This window comes from Clytia hemisphaerica, unplaced genomic scaffold, assembly GCF_902728285.1.
Source record: "Clytia hemisphaerica strain Z4C2 unplaced genomic scaffold, Clytia hemisphaerica genome assembly, whole genome shotgun sequence".
NCBI lineage: Eukaryota > Metazoa > Cnidaria > Hydrozoa > Leptothecata > Clytiidae > Clytia > Clytia hemisphaerica.
The window spans coordinates 284101-309074 of record NW_027103497.1 but is presented as its reverse complement, the minus strand read 5'-3'; the positions used below and the strand labels follow the sequence as shown (position 1 = coordinate 309074).

The 24974-nt window shown below is 35.5% G+C and overlaps 2 protein-coding genes across 3 annotated transcripts; one reads left to right on the top strand and one right to left on the bottom strand.

Moving 5' to 3' along the window:
- Nucleotides 1–3822: 3822 nt before the first annotated feature.
- On the top strand, nucleotides 3823–7485 carry LOC136798738 (uncharacterized). The gene has a single exon (XM_067055401.1). It carries the CDS (start codon nucleotides 3856–3858, stop codon nucleotides 6445–6447), a length of 2592 nt encoding a protein of 863 aa, XP_066911502.1. The 5' UTR covers nucleotides 3823–3855; the 3' UTR covers nucleotides 6448–7485.
- A 5237-nt stretch (nucleotides 7486–12722) lies between these two features.
- LOC136798737 (serine-rich adhesin for platelets-like) lies at nucleotides 12723–24727 on the bottom strand. Of its 2 annotated transcripts, XM_067055399.1 has the most exons (12): nucleotides 24386–24727; nucleotides 24113–24150; nucleotides 23718–23895; nucleotides 20904–20972; nucleotides 19059–20559; nucleotides 18662–18786; nucleotides 17721–17806; nucleotides 16895–17042; nucleotides 15649–15700; nucleotides 15395–15465; nucleotides 13744–13792; nucleotides 12863–13070 (listed from the first exon to the last, which is right to left on the bottom strand). In XM_067055399.1, the coding sequence occupies exons 1-12, from the start codon at nucleotides 24674–24676 to the stop codon at nucleotides 12937–12939; spliced, it is 2742 nt and encodes a 913-aa protein (XP_066911500.1). In that variant the 5' UTR covers nucleotides 24677–24727; the 3' UTR covers nucleotides 12863–12936. The 2 variants fall into 2 exon arrangements, with proteins under 2 accessions (XP_066911501.1, XP_066911500.1); XM_067055400.1 differs by lacking the exons at nucleotides 23718–23895; nucleotides 24113–24150; nucleotides 24386–24727 and adding an exon at nucleotides 22867–23002 and having other exon boundaries at nucleotides 12723–13070.
- Between the last annotated feature and the right edge of the window lie 247 nt (nucleotides 24728–24974).

The following is a 24974-nucleotide window of genomic DNA, read 5'->3' as shown; positions in this document are numbered from 1 at the left end:
GGCACTTTTGAATATCTAAATACATACCTAACAGTTGCATTAATTAATTATTTGAGGGGATGATTCGTGAAACTTTCCCATTTTGGGCGGAGGTATCTCTGATATCTGATACTTCATTTTCTATACGTAATTGAAAGGTCATCTTAAATCAAGTACAGTATGCACAAATATGAACAAAATGCATACACTTTGTACTTAGAATTTCTCTTGTAAAAATTTCTGAAAATTCCGTAAAAAAATACTTATTCCGATACCGAATTTTTTGGGTATTTTTCCTCGTTTTGACTAATTTTCCATCAAATTTGATTTTTCATGTATGAATTCCGAAAAAGGGGGATAAAAAGTAACTTTATACTACCGAAATTCCGGAGCAGAAATTCATGGATTTCCGATACCGAAACAATTTCAGCATTCCGAAATACCGAAGAAATTTTGCCTGACTTCCGAAATTCCGAAGAAAAAAGGCTTCATTTCCGCAATTCCGAAATACCGTACGCCCCCCACTTGTAATGGTTTTTCGAAGTTTGTTGTCGGATCTGAACTTTTATGAATCAGTAGGAACTAAAATCTATTATTGCTCATTTTGTTAGCCTATTTGGGGTTCCTTCCTCATGGCGGTATAATCTGCTGGAACCTTTAGTAGTGTTGTACTATTTGTTCGTGTTACCTATAATAACAAAAAGTACAACGATTGGTTATATCATAGAAATCATGAGTTAAGGCTTTTACATTGTTCCATCCATTTCTTCAAGGGAAAGAAGATTGTGGTTTTCAGACAAATGTAATTATTTAACTTAAATTTTGTGAAATAGCGGATTAAAATGAATACATCGTGCATAGTACAAAATGTATTGTGAATGCATCATTAAAAAGGCCTGAAAGAGCTATTATACAGAAAATTTCACAAAATTTAAGTTAAATAATAACTACTTTGTCGTACAAACTTTCGCGAGCAGAAACTTTCGCAAGGTCGAAAAGTCGCGAAATCTGCGACATTTACTTTCGCGAATTAGGTCTCTTTTAAGTAGAAAATTCAAGTTTTCGGTGCTAGTCCGGGAGCCAAATCCTATATCTCCTTAAATAAGCACTTTTGCTTAACCCAAGATTCTACAGGATAAACTATACATTTTTGGAATTCTCAACTATCCTAGTTTAGGAAATGATCGGTCCCCAAAGCTAACTCCTGGTCAATTTTTCATACTGGGTCCGAGTTTAGGGGGTACTTTTTATCCTTTGTAAGGATTTGTTAAGGAAAATGCCATTCCAGGGATGATATAATTTGCTGTATCTAGTCAATCAGTTGACCAATTGCTTTGAAACTTTGCAAAAAGTTTCAAGGTAGGCTGATGATTATTCTCGGCAAAAAATTTTTGTGAAAAATTATTTTTATAGGTTTGCCTGGGAAAAAAAAGGGAAAATTTGGGTATTTTAACTTAATTTTGACCCTTTTTAAGTCTGGGACCTACCCAAACAACTTTTAATGAGACACAAACTAGGTGTTATGATAGACTTTGATGTAATACATCAGAAAAATTTCAAACAGACAGTATTTAGTATTATTTCAGGGCTGCAGGGGGTAGCAATTTTTACCACTAATCTTGGTTAAAACGTTATCAAAAATTGTTTTAACTTGATTTTCGTGTAATATATCCTGAAAGATTACAATGCTGACTTAAAACTAACAAAACCAGGCTGCAAATGGACAAACCAGGGGGTAAAAATGCCCATTTTAGGCGATTTTTATCGTTTTTGGACCTATTTCACCCATAAAGCGGTTTTATGGTGTACCAATTTTATTTCTGACCACTGAAACAAGGATCATTTTGTAGTAGGAGCAATCGGAAAGTTATTTGTGGTTTTCATTGTCTGTAATCAGGGTCATTGTGGGCAAATCAGGGGGTAAATACACCACTTCTTGGTAGTTGTTGCCTGAATTTGGATGTTTTTATTGTATGGTAGCCTCAAATTTATGAAATTTTGAGATGGAAACCAGTTATATACCCTTCAGTCATTTCTTAGTACTTTTGTTGACAACATACACAAAATAATGACGGATTTAACTTAAGTTATGGCCAAATTATAACATTATTGACGTAATTTTGCCAGTTTTTGCTTTGAAATTCCACTATATTGCTATTCAGAGCTTCCAAAAATGGTCCCTGTACTGGTTTTTAAGTAGAATAGTTATTTGGAGCATCATAATTTGTAAAATATTGTTAACTTGGGTAGAAATAAAAGTGATGTGTCATTGTTAAGGCCTGTTTTGATGAAAAATTTCTAATCGTTTTGTGAAAACAAAACTAACGGTCCTCTGCATACTCATAATGTACTACATACTCATAATTTTACTGATCATTTTTGCCGTTTTACTGACCTTTTATTAGTAGCTAGTCTCAAGATAATAATTCTACAAGTAGCTGGGACCATTTTGGGAAGCTCTGAATAGCAATATAGTGGAATCTCAAAGCAAAAACTGACAAAATTACGTCAAAAAAATGTTATAATTTGGCCATAACTTAAGTTTTAAACCCGTCATTATTTTGTGTAGTTGTCAACAAAAGTACTAAGAAATGACTGAAGGGTATATAACTGGTTTCCATCTCAAAATTTCATAAATTTGAGGCTACCATACAATAAAAACATCCAAATTCAGGCAACAACTACCAAGAAGTGGTGTATTTACCCCCTGATTTGCCCACAGCGACCCTGATTACAGACAATGAAAACCACAAATAACTTTCCCGTTGCCCCTACTACAAAATGAGTGGTCAGAAATAAAATTGGTACACCATAAAACCGCTTTATGGGTGAAATAGGTCCAAAAACGATAAAAATCGCCTAAAATGGGCATTTTTACCCCCTGGTTTGTCCATTTGCAGCCTGGTTTTGTTAGTTTTAAGTCAGCATTGTAATCTTTCAGGATATATTACACGAAAATCAAGTTAAAACTATTCTTGATGACGTTTTAACCAAGAATAGTGGTGAAAATTGCTCAAATAAGGTAAAAACCCATAAAAATGGGCAATTTTACCCCCTGCAGCCCTGAAATAATACTAAATACTGTCCTTTGAAATTTTTCTGATGTATTGCATCAAAGTCTATCATAACACCTAGTTTGTGTCTCGTTAAAAGTTGTTTGGGTAGGTCCCGGACTTAAAAAGGGTCAAAATTTAGTTAAAATACCCAAATTTTCCCTCTTTTTCCCCAGGCAAACCTATAAAAATAATTTTTCACAAAATTTTTATGCCGAAAATAATCATCAGCCTACCTTAAAACTTTTTGCAAAGTTTCAAAGCAATTGGTTAACTGATTGACTAGATAAGCAAATTATATCATCCCTGGAATGGCATTTTCCTTAACAAATCCTTACAAAGGATAAAAAGTACCCCCTAAACTCGGACCCAGTATGAAAAATTGACCAGGAGTTAGCTTTGGGGACCGACCATTTCCAAAACTAGGATAGTTGAGGATTCCAAAAATGTATAGTTTATCCTGTAGAATCTTGGGTTAAGCAAAATGCCATTTTTTGGGTTTGGCTCCCGGACTATGCATAAAACCAGTCTTTTGATCGTTCAAATGTACTGAAATAATAATCTCTACATTAAATTTTATCCTTGTTATCATCAAAGAGGAAAATTAGTAGATTTTCTTTGCAGATTTTTTTTCGTGAAATGCCAACTCAATTTACTTTCGCGAAAAGGGCTAAAATTCTCTAGAATCGCGAAAGTTTCTGCTTGCGAAGTAACTGCATGTACTACACTTTTTGATGAGAACTCAATCAAAGCCTGCCAAAGCTTTAATATTTCCCTTTTTTCGGTTTTAGCAAACAAAGAAAATACAAAATAGATAAACAAGATGGCAGCCCAACAGCAAGAACAGCTATCGAAAACTCTATGCTTACATTGTTTGAATGGTGACGTCCTCATCGTCGATGATGATTGGTTTGCAAATGGCGAAGATGACGTCAGAGGATGGAAAAGATGCTTTTTCGATGATTTCCGTAATATAAAATCGAAAAATTGGGGCGCTATTGATGATGTATGTGAAGGTTTTTCAAGTAATGTCAAAGATATTCATAACAGTGGGGTACATCCGGATGCTCTTTTTAGTGCGGAAGAGACAGTGGAACTATTAACTAGCTTGTTAACAGCTGGACTTCGTAACGAGCGTTATGTATCATCGGTTGTTCAGTTGGCATACACATGCATCACACGCTCCAAGAAATATCATTACCAAATTTACAACGCCAGGCGTTTTTGGTTCATGCTTTTCGACCGGATACTCTTATTACCGGATCACGTATTTCTGGAAAGCATCACAGTGTTTTTAACTGTTGTCAGCTCTGCTTTTACTGAGAAAACGAAACAACTTTGTTGTGGACCGTATATGATTGTCGTTGATGAGTTCTTGTATTTAGATGGTTCATTCCATCATAACAAAATGTATCCCATCTTTAAGAAACTTTATGAACTTCAAGGGAAAGCTAGACTTGAGGATTACGAATTTAGCTACGACCGTATCGTTTCACCGCTTTTTGCAACGGCCGTCGCACAAAAGGAATGGTATTCATTGAAAGATACGCAGCCGGTCGATCTCATTGCATTATTCACTCGTTTGTCTCTTACAAGACCTGTTATGATTGATCTCTTCCTTCTCCTCGACCCTGGAATCCCAATCTTGATGGACTTGCTGAGCAACAAATCATGTCAACGAATGCATTCACCACTCCTTTTCTCCATTGATGCACTGATGTCTATCGACACCACAGATTCCAGATTCGAGTTACTTCGTAAGCTATTAGATCAGTTAGATTATTCGCTCATCTTGAAATTTGCTGTCCACGACGAAGTGAATTATCGTCGAGCGTTGGCTCAAAAGATTATCTTGCACACTCTACGTTTCCTTGATCTCGCACTAAAATCCGGATTCTCTTTCCAACGACCGTGTAAAGAGGAATTAATTCAAGTTGAGTTTTCACGTTTGAAACATATGATCACGAAGGGTGGACTAGATGATAAAATCTTTTCATTCATCATCGTTACCGAAAGAGTTGAAAGTGAAAAGGAATCCATCATTAAAGAGAAGTTTCAAGATTATGCAATATGTGTGTTGAAAGCGTTCCCTACCACGATGTCCAAGTGTAATAAAGACACTAAAGATCAATTGATCTCATGTGCTTTGAATCTGTTAGTCGCTATCGGTCCTTTGGAAGAGAAAGAATGCCCTTCCATCTTCACCAATAACACCGTAGAAGTCCTCTCCAAGTTTTATAGTTACGATGAACGAGACATTAAGTTGTTATCTCGTGTCAATACTGTCAACGTTTGTCAAACAAGTTTCGATAAGAAGTTGGAACTTTTTCGACTGGTCCCAATCAAGACTTGGGGTGAAGAGATTTATGATTTGTACCGCAACCGTCGTAACATCAATAAGAATTTGTATTCGCAATTAATGCCCGTCACTGTCAAGCTGATTCACTACGATTTATGCATCTTGTATCACATGAAATCATCTGGTGTCCTTGAAGAGCTGAACGGCGAACGAATGCAACTCTTTCGCTCCTTGAAACCCGACACCTTCCGTAACATGTGCGTTTACGTCAACGGCGAAAACTGGACGAAAATGTTGGATTACGTAAAAGCGGACGGTCTCAACAAAGAAACGTCGAAAATCCCTCAATCGGTAGCGGATAAGATGATGGAAGTTTTGATCGCTACTATCTCAGATAAATCTATGCCTGATCGATATAGCACCATCGCTGTTGCTTGCATGGCACATATTATGCACCATGACGAGCTTGATGTCTCCAAGCATATCACTCGTTCTTTAGTTTCCACCGTTAATGAGATGTACCAAGATGAAGCTAATTGTTTTTATTTGTCTGATGGAGGTGATTTCAAAGATGCTATCACCAAAAAGCAATACGCAAAGCTCGGTTTTGGCGATACTAAGAAGAAATCGGATAAGCAAGCCGTTAAAGGTCCTCGTGATAAAAAGCTTGTAGAAGCTTTACAGTCCAGTTTGAAAATCGCTGAGACATTTAGTGCATGCAAAAATGAGGTTGGAATAACTAAGTTGAAAAACAAAAACGGAACAAAAACAAGAGCTATTATTTCAATTATACCGAATCCGAAAGCAAAGAATTCGGATTGCCAAAGAAGTCATTCGAAAGAAAATCCGAAGTCGGAGAAACAACCGGCGCCGAAAATCGTTGAGATCGACGATGACGACGGCGAAAAACGAGAGAAAGAGAAAAAAACAAAGAAAATCAAAACCTGTGCACTATCTAGCTGCCCGCGTAGCAAGTCAGGCGGAGAGCAGACGATGTCGGAGAGTGCGCAGAAACGATTTAAGAAGTGTGGACGTTGTCGTGCGGTGAGTTATTGTGGAAAAGAATGTCAAGCTAAACATTGGAGTGAGCATAAGAAGCACTGCAAAGCTTCATAAATATTGTCTTTTGATTGAACAATATTGTTAAAGTAGACATTCTGGACATATTGTACAGGTTGCAGATTTCAGTTTTTGAATGATATTGATGAGATCTTTTCATTCTGGACATATAACTTTAGAAATAAACGTCCAAACTTTTTGTTGTGGGTCCTTTGCTGAATGAAATTGCGCTTAATTTCGTCTACTGTCATTTTATCGTTTAAATCTTGACGTAATATTTGAGAATGTTTTTTTTTCCATTCCAAGTGAAGGTCTGTTAAGATAAATAAATATATAGTTTTACTAAGTTCTGTGTTACTCAGGCAATATTTCCCAGTGCAGCCCTCTCTAATCCGTCATTATTAAGATAGGTTGAAATTTGATTAAAAAGCCCAACGAGACTTGAAGGGAGGAGACCATTCAAAAAGTACGTACGCTCGAAAATGGCAAATTTTTGACTCCCCCTCCCCCTTGTACGCTTTCGTACGCTTTATGTGTACCCCCCCCCTTCAGCGTACGTACGCTTTTTAGTACATCCCCCTAACCAAAGTCGAAACTTGAAACTCTTGTAACAGTAGAATATTTAGGTATCCAGTCTCAAGAAATTAAAAGAATCTATAAGATGAACAAAAATACCAAAGGAGAAATGAAAAATAACAATCGCAAAAACAATTTTTTGATGTGAAAATATTGCGTTTTTCTCTCAAAAAAGACATTTTAGGAAAAATTACGAGCGTATACTTACTTCTCCTCAAGGATCCCCTCCCTCTCGTACGATTTCGTTCACTTTTGGGAGAACCCCCTTCCCTCTCGAGCGTACGTACTTTTTGAATGGTCCCAAGAACTATTCGATAAATAATGAACGTCCTTCATCCATCAGATACCATTGCATTTTGCAACGTATAACCTTTTTTATATATAACCGCATGGTGTTTATAAGACCAGTTTTATTTTTAACATTTAACCAAGTATTTTTTTATATCATATGATCGATAACAAGTATATTAACAAAAAAATCAAATTTATATCTTACAAAATAAGCCCTACTCTTTTGAATGCTCGAGATCCTAGATCCATATTGTACGCCATATCTTTTTAACAAATGCTGGTGCTAAATGGGGCCATATAATAACCTACCTTTTAGCCGTTCAGTAAATGTCTTTACTCTCGGGTACCTAATAGCCGGGGGACCGCTTATTGATTTTTGGGAATTTTTTTTGAACGTTCCCTCTTTCGCCCTAATTCTGCTGCATTAGCCTTCTTTTCGAAAACATTCCACCCAGGATATTTTTATTTCAACCCCCCCCCTCCGCTTATTAGTATTTGAGATTTTTTCCAATCCCCTGCTCACTCCAAACCCCCGGCTATTAGGTACCCGAGAGTAGATTAATACCGTGATTTCAAACCTTTTCAATATATTTCGAATTAGACAGGAGTCCCGTCGTGTGTTTTTTTATAATTTGATGTACACAAGACGGGTTCGAGCTGTGAGTCCAATACTAGACTCACATTTTTTACAGTGGGAAATTCGAATTTAGCGCTGTCCTCACTTACTAAAATAAAAACCAAATTTCGAAAGTTTCGCTTTCTCTAAGAAAGTGTGACCAGTAAAAGAATAACAAAATTTGATTGGCTATGTTTTCAACCGTTATTAGGATCTGAGAAATTCAAACTCTCAGCCCGTACCATGCTATACATTTCGCCATCAGTTTTTATCAAAGAAGAAATCATAGCATGGATTCCCAGGCTAATTTCGAATTGGCGGTGAAAAACAACTTTTCAGGTGCCTAATAAACGCCCCCCCTCCCACTTGTTAATTTTTCGACTTTTTACAACCACTCCCCGAACCTTATTAGTAGGATCCACCTGTTTATTAACTTCTGAAAAAATTTTCAGCTGTCAAAAGAAACTTGAAAACTTTTAGCCGAGAGAGAGAGGTAACTTTCCAAACCCTTTTTTCTCCGTATCAAGGGTAATAGTGAAAGAATTGTTTACAAGTTTTAATTTTACATGCTTTTTTATTTGCATACAGAGACCCAAAAACTAGCTCGAAAGTGCATACAATGAAAGTCGCTCTAACTTAGGTTGGAAAGGTAGAGTTTTAACCATTGAGTTTAAAGCCCGAAGGGCTAGGGATGAGCTGGAGTTTTTACAAGATACTTCACTAATTGGTCATTTGAAGTGATATAGATGACGCGTTCTTTAGAAAAAGTAATAAGAATCTTTTATTACATCTTAACGACCAACCAAATCAAATAAGAGCTTTTAAAAACTCCAGCTTGTCCCAAGGGCTAGAGTAGAATCTCTAACCTTTCTCAGGCAAGAAAAAGTGAAGCCTTAAAAAATGCGCCGTCTCGGGTAAGTTATGGCATGTCTTAAAATTACCATAATTTTTAGATTGCAATAGCCGACGGTGAACATGAAGGGTACTGACCTGATGTGTAACCTAATTGTTTTTCGCCGATTTTCGCGAAAAACCGCAAAAACTAAATATTACGTAATAATCGATGACGTCATAAAAAATAAAAATTGAATTTCTCAAGGGTTGTTTTTATCCAATCGTCTTCAAACTTTTACCAAAGATGTATCTCACTAAAATCGATCATTTGAAAAAAAAAAATCTTCGAAATTCTGATTACGTCAGCAAAATAATAGGATTTTTCCTTTTTACCTAATTTCTGCTGACGTCATGAAATTTTGAAGATAATTGAATAAACTAGTCATAGCTTTCACTAAATGCCCCCACATAAAGAACATGTCATGCACTTATAAAGCTTTTAATGTTTTAAAGATTAAAACATTAAAAAATAATCAGGAATAATTGATTGATTTAATTATTGATTGATTGGTTGGTTGATTGATTGATTGATTGATTGATTGAGGCATTTGCTTGAATAAAAATTATATTCCATTAACAAAATACTTGAAGAATTCGCAGCTTGATAATTTAATAAAATTTAAGGAAAAGCTGGAAAAGATTCTCAAAAATATATTTCAAAAATTATGGTATCATTAGCTTACAGGTTTTCACATCTCCTGTTTGTTTTTTTTCTCATAGTTTCTTTCTTACAACAATATATATCGTGGTTATTATTCACTAAATAGACCTTTTCTGATAATGCCTCAGACATCTTAGATTGTAGGCAAAATATATGGTGGTGAATAAATCAACAAGGTAACCAATCAGAAATAGCTTGTTTTTTTCATTGGCTGCTATATTTCAACAATTCTCTATTGCAACTTTGCCTAATAAACAATAGTCAAGAGGATACTACGTATGAAATTTATCAAAAAGTTCTGCGCCATCTTAAATAGGATGAAATAGAAACCAATCCTAGTTAAGGCCCGGCCTCCACTTGGGTACTCTGTGATTGCACTTCTCAAACAAAATCTTCTATTTTATTGGTCAAAAGAAAAATAAAGGAATGCCATTGTGGTCCATTCAGACGTACAGTCGAGAAAAGTTGAAATGCGCCTAAATTTTTTTTCAAGTGCACAGTACTTTTTCATGATGCAATCTTTTCTCCAAGTAGCACAGACAATGAAGAGACGTGCCTTCAGGAAGCTAGACTTTTTGAGTTTATAGCTATATATACTTTCACTTTATGGTGTTTCTGTATGACTGTCTGTGTACCTAGTCTAACCAGCGTTAAATGCCTTTGGGAAGGTCCATCCTAACTTGTGGAAAGCCAGAATTGGAGCTATTTCACCAAACCACTGGAGCGTAAGTTATTTAGGCTATCACAACTGCATGAAAAAGTTGAATGTGCGCATGTAAAGTTAAACGAATGTAAACAAACTTTTTGCAGGTTTTTGAAAAAGATTTACCACACTGAAAAACAGTAAAAAAAAACTTTAAGTGAGACAAATCTATTTTGAAGACCAAAAGAAAAAGTTTGTTTACATTAATTGACATTCAACATTCATTCACTTTTGGATTCAACTTTACGCATACATTCAACCTTTTTGTACTTTGCCGGTATCTTGTTTTACTAAGTTAAGAAGGACTCGAGTTACGACAATATGATGGTATTTAAAGATTGAGAAGCTCTATAAACAATAACGGTTATTAATAAAATAAAAGACAAAAAGATAAATTAGAGTTTGAACAAAAATATCAAATGTACATTTGAAAACTTGAGCAAATTTCTTTAAAGATTCCGGAAAAAGAATTGAAATCATTGCTGAAGTGAACTTCTGACTAAATTACAATATTTAGTATTCAGTTTCAAAGACAAGAAACAAAATTTGACATACAAAACACTTTTTCCAGTCAACGAATCAGCTCATCATCATAACCAGTCTGCCATTTTGTTTGTTTTGATTTGCACAAGTAATATTGTAATTCGTGTTATATCATACACTGTTTTGATTTGCATTTATAACACTCGCTTCAGCTTTTCAAAGCTAAATCAAAACTAAAATTGTAATATGTAATAATGGTAATAGCATATAACGTAATATGAAAATATGTATACTATTACCGTCCCGGAAGAAAAACCGAACATTTACGGAAGAGACTAACTACGGGGATGCGTGGGCGACAAAGCGCAACAAAATTTCGAGATTCCAGTCCAATATCTATGCGTGAAACTATGAGTGCCTCCTCGTCGCTACGCTCCTGCGGGGGCAATCATTCTTGAGAAATTCAATTTTTAGTTTTTATGACGTCATCGATTATGACGCCATAATCAGTTTTTACGGTTTTTCGCGAAAATCAGCCAAAAAACAACTTCATCATAAACTTCATCATATTACCCTTCATGTTCAGTCATTTGTTTGGTCATTTTCTGTCGACTAATGCGATCTAAAAATTATGGTAATTTTCAGTTTTCAGACATGCCATAAGTTACCCGAGGTGATTTTTGACGACAGATAGAATCTAACAATTCCTTTGTTTACGATTGATATTTTTTTCGAAATTAAGCGGTAAATTTTAGTTTCAATCTGTCATTTGTGTAAAAACCAGGCGAGCCGCTCAAGACCGCGCAACTTTGGTAGGACTCGGGTGAAACAAGGCATGTCCCAAATATATTTTGCGTGACGCGCACCGCTTCCCATTATTCATTAACGTTTATATATAGCTCAAAAGAATCGTATCAACGAGAGGATTTCGAAAAGTGCTGGGTCAAAAATTTACATCAAGCCAATCTCAAGATATCGGCAAAAAACTGATTTTGACGTTATAAAATACATCGAAAAACACGTCAAAAAGACAATTTAAATGACGTCATTATTGAAAAAAGGCGATAATTCCGATTAACTTACTACAGTCAAAGCAAAATTTTGACTGGAGATGTAAATTAACAATTCTAAAATATTTCATGAAAAAAATTTGAAAATTCATGATGACGTCAGCAATTTTTGACGTATTTAGATTTTTCCCGACAACAAATGACGTCATTCAAATTTTCTGAAAATTTTTGAACAAATATTTCAAAATCATTGATTTACAACTCCAGTCAAAATTTGGTGTTGATTGCATTAATAAAACTGAAGTTATCGCTGTTTTTTAATAATGACGTCATTTGAATCTTACTTATGACGTGTTTTTTCGATGTATTTTATAACGTCAAAATCAATTTTTGACCGATATCTTGAGATTGGCTTAATGTAAATTCTTGACCCAGCACTTTTCGAAATCCATTCGTTGATATGATTCTTTTGAGCTATATATGAACGTTAAGGAATCATTGGAAGCGGTGCGCGTCACGCAAAATATATTTGGGACATGCCTTGTTTCACCCGAGGATTTGTTGGCTTCAAATCCTACCAAGGAGATTCGATTCTAGCCCTTCGGGCTTATATACTTCATTGGTTTTAACCCTGAGTTTTAATATTAGACTTACGACCTTAGGATCTGGGGATCCAAAAGGGCTCAGATTATAGCCTGGAAGTCTATAAACCCCTCCCGAATTGAAATATTCGATTCATTTTATAAATAGCCCAAGAACTTTCTCGCCCGAGCCTTTAAATTGCTACAAACACGAGGAATTAACCCAAATTCTCAATATATTTGGACCGAGAGATTGAAAATAAAAACCAATCGTCGCTTCGGAGCTTTAAGGCCAATGATTGACAAGGCTGAAAAATGCTTATCCTAGGCGAAATTTTAAGAAAAATAGTCTATTCGTAAGCTCAAGGTAATGCTTAGCATATTCTTAAATTTTCTAAAAGCTAAAAGAGTCTAAAAGCTTGTAAGTGCAATAGCTATGAAGAATGTATTGTCTAGAGTCTTGTAGATAGGAAATATTTTTGGAGAAGATAATATTGACGAAGTCGCTAAAATTTTCAATTCGTGAAAGTTTAACTTACTGTAACAACTGTATACCAACATTACATCAGTTTTTAGAACACATGGCATAACTATAAAGTTTGAAAATTGAAAAAATAATATATAATTGTATTTTTTTATAGTTTTCAAAAATTTTGCTGTGATTAGACGGAAAAATGTCCATTCCCGCCAACTTTATTTCCAAACAAAATGGACACAGGTTCCAGTTGTTATCAACAATCATCAGAATCACTGCTGGAATCTTGTTCACTTTCGTGATGTAAGTTCGTTTGATGTGCTCTCCAAGATAAGTTGCCTTTCGATTGGACGCGCGCTGAATGTTTTAATTCGTTCCATTTGAAGGATTCTACGGCGAAAAGAGATGGTGTTAGTATTTTTCAATTTGATGAAAATGTGATCGGTTGGAAAAATTTGGTGATAATCAGAGAGATAATCATATAGGTGAGAACTTTATTTGGTAGATTTTGGCTTCAATTCATCAAGATTGCTCAAGATAAGGCAAAATAGGACAGGTTTAGCCTTTCATTCGCCAAATTAGTTCATAGCGTCAGCCTGGGTTTAGGTCCCCAGGCAAAAATTAGGTTCCCCCTGAGTTTTAAGTCCCCCAGGGCTATCGACCCTCGACACTTTTAAATTTTGCTCCACGAAAAAAGGGTTACTCAATGTAAATTTTATTGCAGTTCGAAGGTTAAGATAAAATATTTTGCTCATTTCATATAAAAATACTGTGCCGGAGGCGAAAAATTTTCAACTTCAATTCTTCTTTTAGCCCCCAAGTTAAATGATGAGATTTCAGCTCCTCCCAAGTACATTAGGTCCCCCTAAACATTTAAAGCATCTTTAGCCCCAACCTTTTTTGCTTTTTGGAGGGTGTAATCCCCCAACTAGTAGGGGGCTGACGCTATGCAGTTCTCACCATAAGAACGAAAACTTAGGTCTTGTCAATATCAAATAAAGTTTTCAAGATTTTTGCTGCTCGCCAACATGTAATACGTAAGTTTATAATCAATGAAACGTACTGCTGCGATGAATTGAAGGTCTGCGATTTCCGTCTGGTACCAATAATGTCTAAATGTGAGAAAATTCTTGATATGCGTAAGTCATTTTTCTAGCGGAAACACCCTAAAAAAGCCGGGATTTGACCTCTCTCTGTTACTAAAAATAGAAACACAGAGGTCAAAAACCGGCTTTTTTGGGTGCTTCCGTTAAAAAATATGACGTCTTCTTGACTTATGCATATCAAGAATAAATTGTAAAACCATCAATTGAAGATTCTTGCTGCATTATTTCGATTATTGCAAATGCCATAAGTGTACCCTTTTTCATACTTCAAAAGTCCCGCAAAGGGATACAAATTCATAGGCTTTTTTAAGTTTTAAAATCACTAAAATCGAGAATTTCCCTCTCAAGGAACACGACTTTTTAAATTTTGTAAAAATCAATCAAAATTAATAATAGTTCAAGATTTAGGCAATTAAATCTCTTAAAGGGTCACAAAATTGCCAAACTCGATCTAAAATTTGACTCAAATTCTATTTTCAAGGCATGTTATTGAGATGGAGATCATACTGGTAATCTCCACCAGATAATATACCATCCCCCAATATCTTTTCAAAGATGATTTCTTTAAGACAACTGTTCAAAACATTAAAAACAAGTGATACTTTTATGGACCTACCTGGTTATGCATTTAACACATATAATTGATATCTACGTGAGCATGACCGTTTAACAATCATTTAGAACACAAATAGTGACGATCTATTAAAATTATTAAAAAACGTTTAGAAACCAAAATTTCACCAAAACAAACCTCAAAAGTAAACCCTCATGAGCAAAAAAAACTGAGTAATTTGACTAAGAACATTGATGTATGCTTATTAATAGTGATTCTTATAGATAAACATGCGTTTTTTGAGCCAACAAATTTTTTTTGCAAAAATCTGCTTGAGCCATCTTTTAGCTACTTTAATGGGATAAACTTTCGCGGGGATTAAATTTCGCGGATTTCGCTAAACAACCAACATGCATGATTTGACAGTAAAAGTCACAAAATCGTGAAAATATTGTCACCAAATAGTGCCACCCGCGAAATTAAGTCCACGCGAAATTTTTGAATTTCGCGGATAGGTCCAACCGCGAAATTTAATCCCCGCGAAAGTTTATCCCATTAAAGTACTTTCATGCAAAAAATCTGAAAAAATTAATGATCCAATTTTTCAAAGTCCAAAAAAATTGGTAACTAACGAACGAACGAACGAACGAACGGACAGAGGTGAATTTATAGGACCTCCACACCACCGGGGTAGGTCCAAAAATATACAAGGGCTAGAGGCGAGACTCCTGGATGGGAAATGAAACCACTTTTTTCCCATCCAGAACGCCCGCGCGTAGTTTTTACACAAACACCAGATTGAAACTAAAATCTATCGCTAGATTTCAAAAAATGTAGTCCTCCAAAACAAAGGGACCGCTAGATACAATCCGTCGTCATGATTAAGGCGCGTTCTATGCGCGTTTTGGATGGGAAATAAGTAGCTTCAATTTCTCTTGCCTGGGAAGGGTTAAAGTTTCACCTCCCCCCCAAAAAAAAATCAAATGCTTCCTATGGCACTGTGTCTGGGCTAGTAGAATAAAAGGGTTGCGGCAAAACACACATGGCTTTGTTACCTGTTCTTTAGTGTTGAGTTGAGAAGTTGTTGTAGATGATTGGACCATTGTCAGCGTGGCTTGTTCCATTGCTACAGAGGGTGGAGAAGAAGATATTTTGTTGCAAGGTTGTGTAAAACATATTTGATTGAGAAAATACTATAGAAATGTTAAAGGAGGCTCCAGGTTAACAAAGATTTTGTATTGTGAACAAATTCGATTTGGAGGATAAAAAAATCGTAGACTGAAGTAAGAAATTTAATTCTGAGACTTACTTTTTAGTTTGACTTCAATTTTACGTAAGTTTCTGAAGATGAATGCAATGTTCTAGAAGAGGATATAAAATGAACATTTGATACCAACTCTCTAACATCACGAATATCTGATAATTCATGATCTTTGGCCTGGCGGCCTTAGATATAGACTTTTAGCAAGAAAAAGAAATACATTTTTCAACGTAAAAGTATTTATTTTCATAGGTTCAGCCCCCCCCCCTTATTTTTTTTTTTGGGGGGGGGGGGGCTAAGAAATATTTTGGCCTTTAAAGAGCCTGGGGGCTAAAATTACCAAAATATTTGGGGGGACCTAGATTGTTGGGGGGAGGGGGAGCCTAGATGATCTGACTGAGACTCTGGGGGTTGTTCAGCTAAATTCAAAAGATATCTTATTATTATCTTACTATTAAATCAAATATAAAAAGCAAACGACTTGTAAACATAAATATTAAAACAAGTAAAATTTAGTTTTCATTTATCACTCGCATATATTTTTATTGACTTCTCTCTACGGGGGCGGGAGAACAATGTTTTTGTTTTTGTTTATCTTGGGACCTGAAGTGTTAGGGGACCTAGCACAAGGCAATTTTTTGGGGGGAGCTAAATTGTTGGGGGACCTTACTTTGTTGGGGGGAGCTAGAAACCTGGCTGAAGCTATGATTTTACGAGATCTCGATTTAAGAAAATAGTAAGGTATGTAATATTCAGGACTGGAGATTAGAATCGGACCAAGGCTTGGTAATAGTAGATTAAAAAGACGATTTTGGTTGGAGTTTGTCAAGCAAACAATCAACCTTGTTTCCTGTGTATTATCTGTATTATCAGCTTTTTTGATGCTTACTGATAGCGCTGGATAATTCTCTGGCGTCTATAAGTAACGTAAACAAAGCCTGGGATACACAGGGACGAGGTTGGCAAATAATTCTATACCAACCTCGTCCCCGTGTATCCCAGGCTTTATTTACGTTACTTATGGACGCCAGAGAATACCCTGGTGTTGGCTGATGCGAGTTCCCCCTCTCAGAGGGGGAACTTCTCAAAACAATACGTCATAAAAAAAATTGACGTTACAAAGTTGCACTGCAATGCAATGGTTTCAAACCCAGGAACAAATGAAATCTGACGTTTTGTTTTTGAATTACGTAATCATACGTGTTCGAAAACCAGCCAATGCCTGCGTATTATCTAGCGCTATCAGTAAGCATCAAAAGCTGATAATACGCAGGGAACGAGGTTGATTCTATACCTGTTGTATACCGACGTCTTCATTGGGAGGTGAGGCTCGTGGTGTGATTTTACTCAATGCTCCACTAGACACGTTATTAGGTGTCATTTCTTTTCCATCTTCATCATCAGCCCCTTCGTGAAGACTGCGCCATCTTTCGTATAAAACCCTTCAAAATGAAAGATTTTATTAAATGAGTGTTTCACGTTTTCAAAAAACGCCTACCAGACTTGCAATCTGCAGCGGATACAAAAAGGCTGTAATTTTTGTTCGAATGAAACGGTGGTTATGCGTTTGTTGAAAAGATAGTAAGTAGTATGGCCCCCGTCACCAGGCAGGGGGCCACGGGGCCCTCACATTTTTGTCAAGAAAGGCTATTTTGAAAACTTTACTATTGTAAAGTAGAAAAACTATAAAAAAATTTTAGAAAATAAAACTAAAAAGATGAATAAAAAATCAAGTTATGTAAAATTGTCCTATGATCTTCGCTTTCAATTTAGGAAATTTTCAATCTTAGAAGGTTATAACTGAAAAAGTTTCAAATTATATCAAACTTATAGCCTTTATTGTCTCCTCTGCAGATTGCATTGAGACATACTTTAGTTATCGAGTCATTGTCATTGTTGACAATGAAAGCTGCTTATTTCGTTTAAGTTTTGTTTAATAGTTATCACATAGGCCATTTCACAGTCGCAAAGCATAATGGGTAATCAGGACATTACGCGCTAATAGCGACTTACTATTGGTCGAATGTTTTGAAAAATTTTGATTATTAAGATTTTATGAAGATTTTATGAAGATTTTTGAACTTTTTACAGTAGAATAATGAGAATTCGTTTCTACTCACTTGATATTAGAAGCGACACTTTCACTGGAGGAACGCAATTCAATGGAGAAAGCTTTCAATGATGCCACCACCAAATCATCCATACCCTGAAAAGACAAAGAAAATGAAGAGTAAATATTAAACATTTCTTTTAAATACTCGAATTTAAGGGCTGTGACCAAATTGATTTTAGTATTTGAACATAAATGTTATGCTTTAGGTTATTTAACACTCTTAACAAAGATTTGCCTTTATAATTGCTTTTTAATCAAATCCCTTAAGAGTAATTAAGAATTTAATTGCAAAAATGACGTTATGAACTTTAAAAAGACGTTAATAATATGTTGCATCATCTTCTTTTACAAAAAGGGCTAATGGGTAATTAGCCTTTTTGTTTCGAAGTTTTTTCAGACTTTCCGCAAAGAATTGAACTGTTTTAAATTTTTTCGGAAAAATTTTCTAAATTGATGCATCAAAAGTTATGGCTGTTTTTCTATGAAAAATTGGTCAAAAAGTACTATTTTCAAGATTTTGAAGCAAATAAGGTTTTAGAAAAATTTTCCGAAAAATTTATTTTAGTTCGGTAAAAGATACACCATCTACTGCAAATAAGCAGAAAATAAGCTCTTCAAAGTTGAAATACTCTTCTTTGCGAAAGTCTTCATTTTCTTCTTCATCAAATTTTTTCATTGAAATTCTTAAATTTTCAGACTCAAGGATAATTGGCCTAATAGAAAATGTATAACATGCCACAGTTTTGTGGGCTACATCAAGTAGAACTTTCTATTTTGTAAGTGGCAAATATTAAAAATTCACTATGGTCAGAGCCCTTAACTGAATGAAATTACCTGACGATTCAAAAGATGAGGTATTGGCTAAGTTGTTGATGCGTGAACAATACGAGAAAGACAGACAGAAAACCCTAAGATATTTATAAATACTCACACAAAAAGGAAGCATACCTTTAGACTGTTAGTCCAATGTTTACGTTCGTGTGGCATGTTGGGATTGGTTTCCATGGGGACACATTCTAAGGATTCGTCGATTACTTCACTTGACATTTCACTGGATTTACTTTTCTTCTCATCTGGAAAATCAAACCTTAGTATCTAAGTCATGACGAAATCGCTAGTTAGATTAAATGATTTTTTTAAATCTCTTTTTTTTTAACGGATAGCTGCTGTGAAATGACAACAAATCCCTTAGTTAGCTTTTAAAATGGTAACAATTGTGCCAAAGTCCATCAGTAAAATCAAAAATCGGTGCAAGTGACTCCCAGGGTACGAGATTATAGGACAAAACTGCTACGGACGTAGGTAGCAAGTGAAAACTGCATCTCACAAACTCAAAAAATTATACCTGTCGCGTTACTCTCCGAAAGCCCTCCTTGGATGGTAAAAGTATTGTTCAGTTTTTTCGTATCTTTATTTGAGCCTTTAAACTTAATTCCTCGCGAGTTTGCCCACGTCTTTTCTTCTGAAGTGTCTTTACTGGTATCGTGGTCAGACGAGAGATCGTTATTTTTACTACTGGTCGAAATGGAGAGAGAGTCTATTGGGATGTCTTCAGATAAGTTAAGTGAAGAATCGTTCGATTGTATATTTATCGTTTGACCACTACTACATCTCGTGACGTCAATTTTGTTGTTTTCTCCATCAGGTGGAAATACAAAGTACTTTTTTGAAGTCGATTTTTCGAGACTGGATGCGCTCGAATTAGACTGTTTGATTTTCTCCAATAATGGTGAAAACAATGGTGATTTATTATGTTGTGGTGAGGATAACAACTTTTTCGGTGATGCTAATTTCGAATCAATGTTCATTGTTATGAATTCATTTTTTGGTTTTATCTCTGTAGTATCAGAAGTAGGTGTGACCTCCTGTACGTCAACAGGATCATTAAATTTTATCTCCATAATGTCAGATTCAGTTGTCAATTTATCGGATGTTTTCATTTCTATAATATTTTCATTTGAATTCAAATTTTCTTCCTCTTTTTGTGTTGATTCTTTAGTTGGACTTTGCGAGTCTCTGATCTCAGCCAAAACATCAGAAACCATTAAAACTTCGTTCGAAGGTTCGATTTGACACGCCGAGAGTGAATCTACACCGTATTCGTTATTTGGTAAATCTTTTCCATCAACTTTAGAAGTATTTTGAACAGATTTATCTTTAGTGTTTTGTGGTATCACGTCAGCAGTTTGAGTGAAAAACTCCACGAAATAATCTTTTGGTTTACTGCTATCAGATTTAGCAGAATCCGGTCTCACAAACCGACTTTTGACGTTTGACAATCGGGGAGATTTGCATTTCATACTTGCTTTCCGAATCGGATTACACGACTTTTTGACAGGTGTTGTTTTGGCTGGTTCACTGTTTCGCCGGCGTGGTTTGGCAAGAGCCGATAAACGATCAAGATCGGGGGATCGTTGTTTGTCGGTTGCTTTTTTCGTCGAAGTAGTGGGTGATACCGATAAAGATTTCAACGAACTTTTCCGAGTGGTAGTCGTCGTCGATGACGTCAACGTTGTTTCAGAGGTAGTTTTGGCTGATGACTTTCTAGGAACAGGCGAGGGACTTCTCTTCAAAGAAGGTGAGGGACTTCTCTTGAGATTCGGTGATGGTGATCGTTTCAAACTTGGAGAGGGACTGCGTTTTGGTCCAGGTGAAGGTGTCCGTTTGGGTGGTGTCTGAGGCGTCGATTCATAATTACGCCCCATTTTAGCATTGCTTGCAGTCCGCAGTTTTGAAGTTTTAGTAGGTGAAGGAGCAATTGATGCTTTTAATGAAGGTGGAGTTTTGACGGGCGTACGCTGTGCTCCACTTGAAGGGCGTTTTATGATGGGTGGCGTTACCGAATCCTGAAAAAAGGAGATTGAAATTGCGCACGTTAAAGCTCAGGTTACATCGAATAGGTAGCTTCAAATAATTATTGCGTTTCAAAACGCCAGATGAGATGGAGTTTCTATAAGATACTTTGATAATTGGTCATTTGAAGTAATAAAAATGACGCGTCCTTTAGAAAAAGTAACAAAATTGTTATACTGGTTAACGACCAACCAAATCAAATAAGAGCTTGTAAAAACTCCACCTCGTCCCCAAAGAGCATTAAATGGCTCGATGTGAATAAGCTCAAAAACAAATAACGTCTTTTAAAAATAAGCCACCAAAAAGTCGAAAGTTACCAAATAACGAAAGGACTCACGCATTTCGTCTTGTCAATGGAGTCATTGTATTTCGAATCATCAAGTGAATCAATCGTCGACTTTGATAGCTAAAAAAAGAAATATTCAAATAGAAAAATGTCATCTATACTTGCTCAACACAATTTGGGACGTGACCTGAACACTTGAGCTACCTTATTACACGAATATTACTAGGCAAGTATTCAACGACCTTGAAATTAACACGCAACAAGCTAGATGCTGAATGGACCTACCTGATGATGAAAGTTAGATAGCAATGCGAGGAGAAAAATGAAAAAAATCAGTCAGAAAATATAGCGTTTAACGAAAATGCATAACGCAAAAAATTCATCATTGATTGTAGACGATACATTGATTGTTGATGGGGGAGAGGAAAGGGTTGTAAGGAAAAAATAAATAGAAAGTTCTGGTCGCAAAAATCAGTTTTATTGACAATTGAATCATGCTTGATGGTGAGCATTGTTATCAATAATGTTTTTGTATGAAAAAAATTGGAAATATAAGGAAAAATCCAATGAAAATCTGCAAAAACGGCGATTTCCGGCATTTTCCACCAGAAGAAATTTTTCTCAAAAATCGAACTCGGCCATGTTTTGAGCATTGCAAATAAGCATCTCTCTGCAAAAAATCAGAAAAAACAAAAGATGAAAATTCGAGGAAATGTCAAAAAACCGGTTTTTCCGGCGTATTTCCGGCATTTTCGGCCGGAAAAAAATGTTTTTCGAAAATCGAGCTCCTTCACATTTTAGGTATTGTCATTTTGCATCAGTGTGAAAAATTTCATAAAAAAATATAAAGTACAGCTCGAGAAATTCAAGAAATACTGTCTTTCCAGCGAAAATAGGTTGTTCCGGAGATTTTTAAATAGTTCTGGCTTCAAAATTCAATTCTATTGAAAATTGAAACACGCTTGATGGTGGGTATCGCTATTAATAATGTGTTTGAATGAAAAAACAACAAAAGCCCAATGAAAACCCAGAAAACGGCGATTTCCGGCATATTTCAGGCATTTTCCGCCGGAAAAAAATCTTCTCAAAAATCGGACTCGGCCATGTTCTGGGCATTGTTAATACGCATCTTTGAGTAAAAAATCAGAAAAAACTAATGATAAAATCTCGAGAAAATGCCAAAAAACCAGTATTTCCGGCATATTTCCGGCTTTTTCGGCCGGAAGAAATGTTTTTCGAAAATCGGGCTCCGTCATATTTTAGGTATTATCATTTTGCATCAGTGTGCAAATTTTCATAAAAAATATAGAGTACAGCTCGAGAAAATCAAGAAATACCGTTTTTCCGGCGAAAATGGGCTGCTCCGGCGATTTTTAGAAAGTTCCGGCTTCAAAACTCAGTTCTATTGACGATTGAACCATGCTTCATGGTTGGCATTGCTATTAATAATGTTTTTGTGTGAAAAAACAACGAAATATAAGGAAAAAGTTCGATGAAAATCTGCAAAAATGGCGATTTCCGGCATATTTCCGGCATTTTCGACCGGAAAAGATTTTTTCTCAAAAATCGGACTCGGCCAAGTTTTGGACATTGCTAATACGCATCTTTTTGCAAAAAATCAGAAAAAACTCATGATGAAATCTTGAGAAAATGCCAAAAAAACGTTTTTCCGGCATATTTCCGGCATTTTCAGACGGAAATGAATTTTTTTCGAAAATCGGGCTCCGTCACATTTTGGGCATTACCATTTTGCATCATTGTGCCAAAAATCAAAAAAAACTAATGAGCCAATCCTGAGAAAAGCTGGTAACAGACGGACGAACGAACGAACGAACGGACATGGGTTAATTTATAGGACCTCCACCGGGGCACCCGGAGGTAGGTCCAAAAAATTAACACGAATTTTATTAGCTTTTTCAAGGACACCACGTCTGGTTTTAATAAAATGACTGGTAATATTCATGTAATAAGGTGCAAATTTGTAGACAGACCAACGTATAGTGATAAATCTTACAGGAAAGAAAATGAAAATGCTCTCTTTTTGTTCAACATCCATTGCTCTCATCTATTACTAAAGTTTCATTGGTCTTCTTCAGCACTCAATCAATAATAAAATGTTTTTAATTCAGTAATTTTTTTTGAAAGTCCGCGATCAAACTGGACGAAAATTCTTGTTTTTATTTTGATGGCATATGGTAAGGTCAATTTGGTCGACACAAAAATAACAGGAAGATTATAAAACGGTCAAAATATCTATATCATTCTGTTTTCAAAACATAACATTAAAAAGATGTCTAGTAAGAATGAAAAAAAAAATATGAATTAATTTTCGAAGGATCTTCACTAAACTTCCAAGTTTGATTTCCAATTTGAAAAATAGCAAATCGAATAAAATAGGTGACCGTAGAAGACAACGGAGTTCTTGAATACAAAACTGAGGAATATCTACAACAGGAATAGGTTCAAAGATTGGGCCATTCCATTTTATATCCATACACGAACGGGTGGACGAACATTTCCAGGGGGTAATCGGAGAAGAATTTTCAGGGGGTATAACGGAGTATTTTTTCAAAGACTGATTTTAGTCCATCCACCCTTACTTTTAAGGTATGTAAAAGATTTTTCAAAGGGTTATTTTGCAAATTTTGCCATTTTCCAGGGAGTATCCACATATTTCTACGAATATTTATTTGACTTAAAAAGGTTCGTCAACCCCCCTGCATGGAAATTTAATGGAGCAGCCCATTCCATTCATGGTCCGTTGAGGAAAGCCTGCAATTTTTACAGGCCAGGTAAGGACAATGAATACAGCTATTTTGCTAAATTTCATTTATCAGCAGGCTATTCCTTCAAGTCTTTACAAACCTCTTTAGTTCTAATTCTTCTAATTTCATCGCAAATTTCTTCGACAGTCATATCAGCAAACGAAGGTTTGGTTCCTCCACCGACACTACTGACGTATGACGTGTTGATTTTATTGTCGTTTCCAAGGTAACCGGTACTCGATTTGATGCTGAACGTTTCATGACGGCCAAGAGAACTTCTAAGGAAGAAAGGTGTTAAGTTCAGCCAATAACTCAATACATTTAGGAAAGCATACCATAGAAATCGCTATAGCTTGACATAGTAATGTCAACCATACACAAAATATGACTTTTGCCTGTTGTAGCATAGGTACAAACTTGTTTATAAAAAAATTAGAAGAAAATCTTCAGAAATTTTGTAAGGAATAAGTATAGCAGAGTATAGGAGTAACTTACTCGTATGATGAACTTGACTTTTTGTTTCCAAAATGTTCCTAAGAAAATGGGAGAAAAGCAGTCAATTTTTAATACAAAATGACAGAAAAAGGCAGTTTTATTTTAAGGAGGTTTGGATAAATAATTTTCAAATTAACATTTTTGTAGCAAAAGTGGTTTCCAGTAAAATGTACAATCAGGTACAATAGGAAAAGTAGGGTTAAAATTTCTAAACGGCTGAATCTAAGTACGGTTAAACCATTGTTGAATTTCTCTTGTTAATGTAAGATGTACCTCTAGTTTAGTATTATCAGTTGTTAGGATAAACTGTATATAGCTTTGACTTTTCTCTGCCAGCACAGTCAGCGGTGTATATACTTGGACAACTGCTGCTTCTAGGAAAGCTCTCTCTTTTGAAACCAAAACTTGAACTTGTTGTCCTAAAATGTCTGTACCACAAACTTGTAAAAAAAGATCAATCAAAGTTTTTCCACCGTCAAGTTCTTTCCATTCGGGACCATATAAACGTCTCTTAGGGCTGTTGATACTGACGCAAAATAGTAATTTTTCATCCATTTTTACCATTGTTGTATTATGACTAAGAAAGAAAACCTAAAAACCATATAAGCTAATAATCTTAAAATAATCTTAAACAAAAAAGTAAGATGAAAAATTAAGTCCAAAATTTTTCATTGCTCAACCATTTTCAAGAAATTCCAGAAAAGAAACTTTTATACAAAAGCAAGATTTGAAGAACAAAGTTTTTAAAGGAGGAAAACGAAAGTGATTTATCTAGTTTCTCAAATCTTCAAATTTGTTATATTTAACAGTTTTTTTTGTTCTTCAAGCAAAACAAAAGGAATAGGCTCAATAGATCAAAAGC

What these genes read in the sequence shown, in the direction of transcription:
- LOC136798738 (XM_067055401.1), top strand. Translation starts at nt 3,856, where the DNA reads ATGGCAGCCCAACAGCAAGAACAGCTATCGAAAACTCTATGCTTACAT.
- LOC136798737 (XM_067055399.1), bottom strand. Translation starts at nt 24,676, where the DNA reads ATGGTAAAAATGGATGAAAAATTACTATTTTGCGTCAGTATCAACAGC. An exon ending in AGTGTCGCTTCTAATATCAA is followed by an intron (nt 17,043 to 17,720) that starts GTGAGTAGAAAC and finishes TTCATTTTGAAG; the next exon opens with GGTTTTATACGAAAGATGGC. An exon ending in AATTGAAGTCAAACTAAAAA is followed by an intron (nt 15,466 to 15,648) that starts GTAAGTCTCAGA and finishes CACCCTCTGTAG; the next exon opens with CAATGGAACAAGCCACGCTG.